At 32.0% G+C, this 10,919-nt stretch overlaps 1 protein-coding gene across 3 annotated transcripts; it reads left to right on the top strand.

Moving 5' to 3' along the window:
* The first annotated feature begins 827 nt into the window (after positions 1–827).
* LOC127853461 (interferon-inducible GTPase 1-like) lies at positions 828–9,633 on the top strand. Of its 3 annotated transcripts, none has more exons than XM_052388010.1 (4): positions 828–882; positions 5,658–5,812; positions 7,715–7,764; positions 7,854–9,633. In XM_052388010.1, exons 2-4 carry the CDS (start codon positions 5,755–5,757, stop codon positions 9,030–9,032), a joined length of 1,287 nt encoding a protein of 428 aa, XP_052243970.1. In that variant the 5' UTR covers positions 828–882; positions 5,658–5,754; the 3' UTR covers positions 9,033–9,633. The 3 variants fall into 3 exon arrangements, with proteins under 3 accessions (XP_052243970.1, XP_052243971.1, XP_052243972.1); XM_052388011.1 differs by having other exon boundaries at positions 7,721–7,764; XM_052388012.1 differs by having other exon boundaries at positions 5,658–5,816; positions 7,854–9,632.
* The last annotated feature ends 1,286 nt before the right edge of the window (positions 9,634–10,919 follow it).

Here is a 10,919-nt window from a genome sequence, read left to right on the forward strand (position 1 = left end):
GGCAGTAAACCAACAACTCGTGCACATACCGCCGGTCGCGCTTCGCTATTATTGGTAAAATAAAATGGTGTTGTTTTCAACCTACATTTATCTACACAAATGACATTTATATACACAAATGTATCTTACATGATTCATGTTTATTATCAAATCGCTCGCTAATTCAGTCGAAAACTCTAAACTTTGATAACATAAGATAAAACAAGCTCCTATCATTTTATATCCGGACAATGCGAGCGTGTATCAGTACATAATCTATCGTGGTGTTTAACAGTTGGACAACTTTCAAACCATATTTAAAGGGACCTTTTCATAAATTTTGGCATGTATTGAAGTTTCTCATTAAAAGCTTTATATTGATAAATGTAAACATTGAATCATCTAAAAGGCTCAAGTAAAAAAAAATATATATATATAAGTAACCCTCAACTCTCGGAAAGCAGACCCCTGTAGTAAAAGTCTATCGCTTAGACCACTCGGCCATCCATGCTCATACATTGAGCGATGTATTTTATACTTTATATATGCAATCCTCCTAGTTTCACAAAATGTAAGGACAAAAACAGAACTCTCTAAATTATTCAATCGTTTCGCGTTGCAACGCCTTATAATTTCCAGGTTTTTAAATTTCCCAAAGATGACATATAATGGATATTGTAGAGCATGGTAACTGTTCAGTATTACTGTTTCCTCACAAATATCATAACTACATTGAACACTTGCGAATCTGAAACTTTTTTTTAATTGTGTCACTTTACCAGATCGCGTAAAAGGCCCCTTTAACGACAATTGTTTTATCGACATGACATTTATTGTCACATGATAAACTAAGGAAGCTAGATACCGAGCGACACGCAATTTTGTGACATACGAGCACGTCAGGTAAATAAAGTTTTAAATATAATACATAAATATACCTTATTAACTGTTCGCTTTTATCTCTTTAATAGGGAAATATCACCTATCTAAAGTTGGTAATTCTCGGTTAAAACAGTAAAACGGTACGGTATAAATGAGTGAAAGCTGTTACAAAGATGTTTATTTCAATTTGTAATAAAAGAATAATATGTCACAAATGATAAGTCTATTTTCCAATGTTCCATTTATTTTAACCCACCGAAATGACCAGTTAACCGGTTACATTTTCGGAAAAATGTTAGCCTGAAAAAAAAATTTGGTTATGTTTTTTTCATGGAGTAACTTGTAAGTTGTTACTTTTTGCGCGTTACGTACTGTCATCTTGCGATGGCGACTTGTTACAACAACATGCCGCACCATGGACGGGTATAAAAAAATTGTCAACAAACAAAGTTATAAAGCAATAATTCAATACCTTTGTGATAACAAATAGAGGGGACGTTTTGATAATTGGCACCATTGTTTTGTTTGACTCGCGAACATTTAATTAGCGAACTGCGAGGAGTGGGGGCTATTAGCAGAACAGAACAGAACAGAATTTTATTACACATTAACTTTACAGTTTCTAGTGTTAAACAAAATGATAATGCAAAATACATGAATATAGTAAGCCGCTGTTTTTTTCTTACAGAAATATCATAATTTGGTAATGGATGAACTTTACAGACAAAAACATGAAAACAGTGTATCTAGCTATATATGGAACTGCCTTAATATGTCGTTGTAATCAATAAAATATAACTTTTTTTTTTAAAGAACAAAAAATAATACAATTTGAATCACAGTAAAATGTTTGTAGTATATAGGATACCGAATTTTATCTATACTTAATGTTAATGCCACAACTACATCAGCATACAATAGTTACACTCACGTTGTAATCAGTAAAATATAACAATATCTTTTTTAAAGAACAAAAAATAATACAATTTGAATGAAAGTAAAATGTTAGTAGTAAACAGAATGCCGAATTTTATTTATACTTAATGTTAATGCAACAACTACATCAGCATACAATAGTTACACAGCATGGTTAAATGCAGCCTTTCACTTTATGTCATAATGTATTAATGTTTTCAGTCTACAGTTATACTTATAACACAATTATACATTACTATGAGTATAACGTTGGCGAATAGTTAGTGCCTCTGATATGAATTTGCCTAACTTGAACATTTCACTTTTACTTTGTGTGGTTAATAACTGCGGGGGTTTTAACATGCTAGGTCTTACTCTATAATAAGCTTTAATGTATTTTCCTCTAATTTGGACAAATTTGGAACATTTCAACAGAAAGTGGAATTCGTCTTCCATTTCGTTGCTGTTACATAATTGGCAGAGTCGCATATTTCTTTCCATTCTATAATATCTACCCGTCTGAATTCTAAGGTTATGTGCACAGATGCGTAATTTCGTTATCGCCATTCTTAGATTTCTTGACAAAATCGTCTCGAGATATGATTCAAAAGAAAAGGTTGTTTTTAATGATTTATATACAATGAATACCCTATTATCATCAAGATCTCGTTTCCACTCTTGTAGATATTCGTCGATAAATCTTTGTTTAAACAAAGACAAAAAAGTTGCCTCATGATTTGTGAATTATTTGACCACACATAATTAAATCCGTATTTACATAGTAAGTCCCTGACCTTTCCGAACCAGTTACATTTATTATCATTTAAGTCAGCCAAACCTTCTTCCAGTATGGATCGTAATATAATATTTTCACTTTTAGTTATTTAAAACCAATATTTTACTATGCGTACATATATGTTAATATATAACGGGTGTCTACCAAGTTCGACGTATTAGCGAAGACGTACCTGACATGTTTATCCAACTCGCGATAAAATAAACAGTTCAGACATTGGACGGCTTATTTTGATATTTTTTAAACAATATCCAACACTGATTGTTCGCGAAAATACCGTGTTTATAAGTAACAATTTTATCAAGAATTGCATTCGCACTTACAATATTGTCGAGTTAACGTCGTATTCATATATTAGAAATTAATAGGATTTTAGGATTTATTTCCAAGTACATCGGGGCAGAAATGCCCATGAGTACACAAAAGTATACAAAAGATGTTCTACACATATCAAAGTCAAGGTCATAATAAAAACATGCATATTGTTACACAATGTTATGAAGTACAATATATTCTCTATGAAAATACAAAGGCATATGGACAAGTGAAAAGTTTTACAATCCAATAATAAAGCATTTGTTATATAATACGTAGTACAGAATAATACATGTACTGAGGAAAATATAACATAATGTAGATGTTTATTCAGGAAAAGAGGCAATATGCCTCATGTAACACATGACAAAGAAGCATATAACCGGTTAATGGTGAGATATGTTGCATCGCGTTAGATATCTGTTAGATATATGCTGATGCATCAGCATGTAGTTTTGATTGTGAAAATACAATAAAAGATAAATAGATAAGTAAACGTTTGGAAGCAATGGGAGGAAAATGTATAACAAAAATTAATATAACGTGTATATGTCTTAGGCCAGGGTTATCGGGTCATTTCGGAGAAAAATGTAAGTTCTATTCTAATGAAATGTAACTAGAGTTTATATATTAAAAAGTGTAAATTTAGATATGAACGTTATATTTAGTATATATTTGAGACACAAAGGTGAGTTAACACAAAAATGGATATTAGATCTAGGTAGCCTTTTTTTGGTGTGGGGGGGGAAATTGTATATTCCTTGTTAGAAAACCAAAAATATAGAAAAACTCACGTAGGCGTGCCAAAGTGTTTGATTTCAGGTACATGTACATATCAGGTGCATTTATCAGTAAAAGTTATTTACATATATATTTACATATATGTTTAACAGTTTACAAAATAACATTTGTTATACACACACAAACACACACACACACACGCACGCACGCACGCACGCACGCACGCCCGCCCGCACACACACACACACACACACACACACACATACACACACATAAATATATGTATACAAATACTTGGTATCATATAACATTTTTACAATCTTGGTAATGTAATTGGTGCATGTGTATTTTGCAATTGATGTTGGTGTTGTGTAGCCTTTCATATCCAAGCTCATAACGATTTTACTATCAGATATATTAACGCGTGTTTCCGTTACACAATCGATTTAAAAGTGGAGCAATGTGTCTGGAAATAATCGGATTAACTAACGTCGTGAATACAGTTAAATGGATTTTATCATGGTAAGTCAACGTTGTAAGTGTGGTACAGTTTTACAAGCTTGACAACCTAACCCGAAATCAAAACGTTAGGTTGAGGCGCATGTGTAAAGTTGACCAACTTTTATTTAATAATTGTGTAATTCTGCTCATGACTCATGTTAGTCGAGTAACCTAATTCAAGCAATTAGGTTACTACACATGATAGAACTCTATCTATTGAGTGGCTTGATATGTGATGGCCAATTCATCATGCTAAAAAACTTTTTTATGAAGATTTAAAAGTTACACATTTAGACAATTAGAGCACACATTTATCGAATGTTATGTGGTAAACAAATGCATTGTATTTGCGTTCACAAAATAAGTACACCTTACACATTTTGCACATTTTGTAAGTTTTAGTAACAACATAGAATAAAATAGCATGTTATATGATGGACAACTGTTATAAACTTAGATACATACATGTACATGTACATAAAAATGAGCAATATATATATACTGGCTTACATGTAAATAAAATATGACGTTTACTAATGACGTTTATTTGATTCTTATGTTTGCAATACACCTAATAAACATAATTGTATGTTATGTTGTATCTATTTGTAATACCAGTGTTTTTTGTCTATTTCAGGTACCACTACTGTTTCTTGACACAAATTGTTTTTCTACCAATTTGGTTAAAAAATAGTGGTGTGTGTTTTCTTCGGTGTTGTAATAAGAGGCTGAGAAAAACACAGAAAAGATGGATTGCCATCTATGATATGTGTTAGGTGAGCGTGTGAGAGGTATGTATTTTTAGTACTGTTTAATTATTCATAATATGTATAGTATGTTTTTCTCAATTCGAAAGCTTTTTTAACAAAAATTGCAAGGTTTCTATTTATTTTACTATTATTGCACTGAAGAAGTTCGATAAATTTCGGTACGTTTGGTCTGACATAGTAATATTTGTTAATGTATGTTTTTCTTAATTCAGTGTAAAGTTGGCATTCCAATAAAAGAATGCATTATTGAAATTTACGTCGCCAACGATGCCACCATTATCGTCCACATTAGCGGCCCGACCAGAAATGACTTAATGACACGTGAAAATGAACATTGTTTAGTTCTTGTGTATTTTTTTACTTCTATGCATTTATGCAGAAAAATAAATAAATATATTGCATACATTGAAAAATAGTTTAAATAAATTATATAATACATTTTTATTCCAAAACTGGCATGTTATCAACTCAAGCGATCTCAAATTTGAAATTACTTTCGTTTCTATAGAGCGGTTCGAGCGGTATGACATGTTTTACGTACTCTTAAACATTTTAACTACTTAAAGCGTTCGGTTAACCGGTAAATAACCGGTAATAACCGGTAACGGCAAAAGGTTAACCGGCTAATGATTTTGTATATATATATATATATATATATATATATATATATATATATATATATATATATATATATATATATATATACAAATCCACATTAGTACTGTTTAAATGGAGGAAAACAAATGTTTTATTTTCAGGAGTGAGTATTACACCGCTGTTTTGCGAACTTCCAGACATACACGTGCAGATTTAATTGGCGTATGATCCGAAAATCCGCTATTAGTATCATAAAAGATGTCTTGTGTCGATTGTGGATCTAGTATGAGCTCTTCATGGAACTATTGCCATTGTGGTAGGTAGGGTAAATAAAAAAAATCATTTGTCGGAAATCAAACAGGACCTTTCTTTATCAAGACTTCCCTTTTTAAAAATCTCCAGCTCACATCCGCAGCCCCCACCCCCCACCCGAACGCGCATTTAACTGTTCTTAGGAAATTAGGATATGGAAACATTGTACGCACGTTATTGCTCTTACGAAGTAAAATTATTGTCATTGTTTTAACAATAGCGGTGAGGCCTTTGAAAGTTTAAGTTTGATCTGAAATAAGGTTAATCAAAATAATAGTATACATAATTTTGAGAAAGGATTATAATCATAATTGAATAAATACTGATAAAAAGATCAAAATAATGCAATACTGGAAAATAATGTTTAGTAAATTGTTAAACAGCTTCATACGCAATCCACTACCTCTGTTAATAAAGAAAAAAATGACGGGTCGTGTTCCATTTTATATTTACACGAATCCTGAACTGGTCTTTGTCAGAAGGTCGTTCAAAAAAAACAAGTAGTGAAATGATGGCATAAAATGACATGAAGACTTAACAATATTCACTATTTGATCGATCAAGTTGTATTATGTTGAGGATTTTTTCGATGGTTCAAGAGGCTTTGTTTAAGAGGAAAATACAATTTACATTTAAAATGAAAATGTCGCTGGAATATTGGACAGTGTTTGTTGTAAATATTTAAGAAGCTTCTTACGTTATGCCCTTAATATGTTTATTACAATTCGTTATGATGACGAAGCCGATTTGTGAAGTAGATAAGCGACTTCCGGTGTTGCAATAAATCTTGAAGATATTCATTCGAAAGACAAAACGGATGGCTCTTGCTTTATTTGTTATTCAAGCAGTCATAAACTCGCGAGAGTTACAATGACGTTCCAGATATAATTCCATTAAAATGAAGGCATTAGATGTGATAAATACTGTACAATATGTACTCTTTGATGGATCTAGTAATAATATGTTTAGGATTATTTCTAGAATAATTGAGATTTTTTTAAGAGACATACATTGTATATTTTAATGATAATCGTGGTCGAATTATTTGAAAATATTTTTGTATAAATGGTTAAATCACTTTATAACACAAAATGTAAATTATGATTTGGTAAGATGACACAGCCTATTTTCGAACTAGAGAAACGAAATCCTATATTGCACTTTATCCTAACAAAGATATTTATTCGAAAAACAAAAAGGAAGGTTCGTGTTTCATTAATTATGTACATGAGTCATTAACTTGTTTATGATAACAACACGTCGATATGTAAAACAATAAAATGAAAACATTAAGTGAAATGAAGACCGTACACTATGCACGATCTAGTTTTATTAGGCCTAGTATAATTTCGAGGATTCTAGAGGTGCTTGTATAAGAGACAAGTCTATAAATAAAATATAATACTTGTTATCGAAAACATCTGAATATAATCAACATAACATTATTAAATACACACTGTAAATAATTCATAAACATAGCAAAACGAATATAAACAAAATACAAACGGTGTCAATCAAACGGCATAATGCATACACTGAAAAGAAACATTATGCATCTTTATAAAATATATAGCTTACGACAGAACATCCGTAGTCATTTCAAGAGTGTCCGGATTTAAAAATCACTTCGAGGTCGACATGGTTTTGTGGATTTGTGGATATAGTGTTTCTCTAGCGACAAAGAAGTTTGATAGCCCCTATGAGAACGTTCTTTAGATTTTATTCTTAGACACCAAGTATTGTTGTTTCCCATTAAACTGACTCAAGAGTGTCTCAATTCACTTAAGCTTTCGCGCAAATTGAGCTTTAAAAATAGATTAAAACTAAATATCCACATCACTCCAATATTCTTCTTAATCAAGTTTTTATTTCGTACAAACATTGTATTTAAAACAGCATCGTTCAGTTTCAGATGGGAACGCTATAGGTAGCGAGGAGATTGAAGACGACGAACTGGTACGTCTTAGATATTTATTAAATTACCTCGAAAGTGTATTTGATTACACAATCAATCATCTGTATTACTGTTTTCCGTTTCACTCCAGTTTACCGAAGAAGAGACACACGAATTTGAGTCGGTTCTCGAGAAAAGTGGTTATGCAGAGCACATGAATCAGCTAGAAAATACAATAGACAATTACACAAAGATTCAAATAAAGGTGGCAGTTTCTGGCTCTACGGGAAGCGGAAAATCAAGTCTGATTAACACTTTGAGAGGTCTTAAGGCTAACGACAAAGGCGCTGCAAAGACTGGCCTCGTTGAAACAACAAAAGAACCAACTTGTTATCTATTCCCAAACAACCAGAACTTTTCTCTGTGGGATTTGCCTGGGGTGGGATCGCAAAACTTCCCACAAGACACGTATCTAGATAAGGTCCGATTTAGTGATTATGATTTTATTATTCTTGTGTCTTCTTCGTGTTTTACCACCGAGGATGCATGGCTGGCGTCGGAAATCATTACCCGCTTTCCTCAAATAAAACTGTTCTTCATTAGAACAAAAATTGATACTGATCTGACAAATAAAGAAGCGGACCTGGGGAGAACATTGACATATGAAGAAAAAGTATATGAAATGAAAATAATTAAAGATGATATATGCAAAAACCTTGCAATTAATGGCATAACCGATCAAAACATATTTCTTGTTAATAACCATAAAGCATCCGAATTTGAGTTTGGTCAGTTTACAGAGAAGATTGTAATACAAGTCTCATCTCTAAAGCAAAATGCGTTTATTCTGTCATTAGATATTCAAACTGCAGAAATTGTTCCTTTTAAGATTAAATTACTGCAGAAAAGAATTGCGAAAGTCAGCAAACAGGCAGCAAAGGCGGTCGTAAACATCAGAAAAATAACCACAACAATATCAGAGAACGATATTCTTAACAAGGAGATTCACATGTATATGCAACAGTTAGGGATTAACAAACAATCGGTCGACAAAATGGCAAAAATGTATGACGTATCTAGATCTAGTAATGAAGTGATGAAAGCAATAGCTTTCGTCACGAAGCGTTTTGAAGAAAAAATGAAGGAGTTGAAAGATAAGCGAGAAACTGAAAAACCATCTGCGTGGTACAGTTTACCATTTATCGGTAGGTGGATGGAGTTGAGGAAATATCAAAAGGAATCTTACATGATTCTTAGAAACATGTTAAATGCATGTTTCGAAGCAAATAAAATTGTCTTTAATACTGTAGGCCAATTGTTAAGACGATGAGTTGCTAACAGTAGTGATATCGTTGAAACAAATAAGAAAGAAAATTCTGCTTGGGATACCTTTTATCTGCGTTTGATTTGATGAATGAAATCTTATCACAGTAGTCCACATTAAATGTGAATGCGATCGAACGAGAACTTACGTTTTATGTGTCAATTCGGGGAAATGTTGCGTTGTATTTATTGTGTCAATTTTTTACTTGTATTGTCTAATATATGTTTGTTTAATTTCAGAGAACTGTTTAACGCAGAGTGTTGACATTTCATATTACAATACAACTGACTGGACAAAGTATACATATGTATATCATAATTTCAGAGGAGACATGTGAGCTATGCTCTCACAAATTACGTCAAAAAGATGTTGACACCAATTACTAATACAAATGACTACATCAAATTTGTTATTCAGACCTTTTTTCAAGCGAAATACTTTACACAGGTTAAAAAATGACGAATTGTCTATAAAACTATTTTAAGTATATGCATATTAATAATAATCGTTTAGTCGTAAATGGAAATGAAAGCCTGTGAGAACTAGCGGGGATGACACATGTTATTTACAAAAACAAAAACGATGGTTTAACAAAATGGGTTAAATAAATCCTTATAATTCAAAATTTAGAGAACATGCAGATGATTCAAAGTTGTATATCTTGGACATAAAATCCAGTGTATGCATTGATTCCTATTTGACATCTGACCTTGAAGTTTAATGTTGACTTATATAAGCATGCAACACAGGGTTTGTTGTGTAATCGTGCGGAAAAATATTCTGAACATAAACAACCTACAAAGCATTAAGATGTTACGGATACAAGGAATGGGTTATCTAGGACATACCTGGCAGTTTGTAAGACAAATTCAACACATTCAACATGTCATGATGTGATACAGGATTTTCTTTAAATCATGTATAAATTTAATGCTACACAATAAGCAAAGTATTCAAAGTATTGGGCATCAAGTTAATGGTTTTTTTTATATTAAGTGTTAAAAACAATTAGACCTGTATTACATTAATTGATTTATTCTAACACAACGATCATCAACTTTAACAAATATTAATCTTTCACACACGTACCCAAGTACAATGAAAATAATTAAAACATGTCTCTTCCCTTCTTTTAATAACATTGAATGCAAATGTTACTTTTCTGCACCGTTTTCTTGGTCAGCAATAGCAAACGCTTGCAGTTTTCTCTTCTTGGATGCAATCATGACCAGATTGTTCTTCAGCATTCTCTTGGCATCCAGCTCTGGGTTGGAAACAGCCTGAAAATAAACCAAATAATTCGTATTGTTTATCACAATTGATAATTACATTTGTAAGACTAGTAGTTAATAAAATTAGGGAAAAACAACTGTAAAAAAGCCATGCAGATTTTGATACATTTTAATTAGATAAACACACATGTATATAAAAACAAGAGTGCCAACTTGTCAGAAAATACGCTTATTTAGAGGTCCTGGATACAATGATCTGCACATGACATATTAATTTGTTGTATAAATGATGGCACAGGCAATAATGAACACACGAAGAAGCATGACAGTGCCATGACACTAGGTACTCCACTTTTAACATATTAATCTAATTTAATTATAATAATGTGTTATCTCAAGTTAGGTCTTCAAGTTGGCTACATACACACAACATTTAAGCAACATTCCTCCATTTAAACTGTATGTAAAATCGGATAAAATACATGAAATGCATCACGAAGTCCAATGGACTGAATATCTCTTTCTGATTGGTAAAAAAATCTACAAATACCAGAGATTATTCCGTCAACAATCACATAAAATACAGGTAATGCATGATCAAGTTCAAAGGGACTGAACATCTCTTTCTGATTGGTCAAAAATCAAAATATCACAAGAATTA

Source organism: Dreissena polymorpha, chromosome 12, assembly GCF_020536995.1.
Source record: "Dreissena polymorpha isolate Duluth1 chromosome 12, UMN_Dpol_1.0, whole genome shotgun sequence".
Lineage (NCBI taxonomy): Eukaryota > Metazoa > Mollusca > Bivalvia > Myida > Dreissenidae > Dreissena > Dreissena polymorpha.

Excerpts from the sequence above, each read along its gene's own strand:
- LOC127853461 (XM_052388010.1), top strand. The coding sequence starts at position 5,755 with ATGTCTTGTGTCGATTGTGGATCTAGTATGAGCTCTTCATGGAACTAT. Across the intron at positions 5,813-7,714 it reads ATGGAACTATTGCCATTGTG|TTTCAGATGGGAACGCTATA; the intron begins GTAGGTAGGGTA and ends AGCATCGTTCAG. Across the intron at positions 7,765-7,853 it reads AGATTGAAGACGACGAACTG|TTTACCGAAGAAGAGACACA; the intron begins GTACGTCTTAGA and ends GTTTCACTCCAG.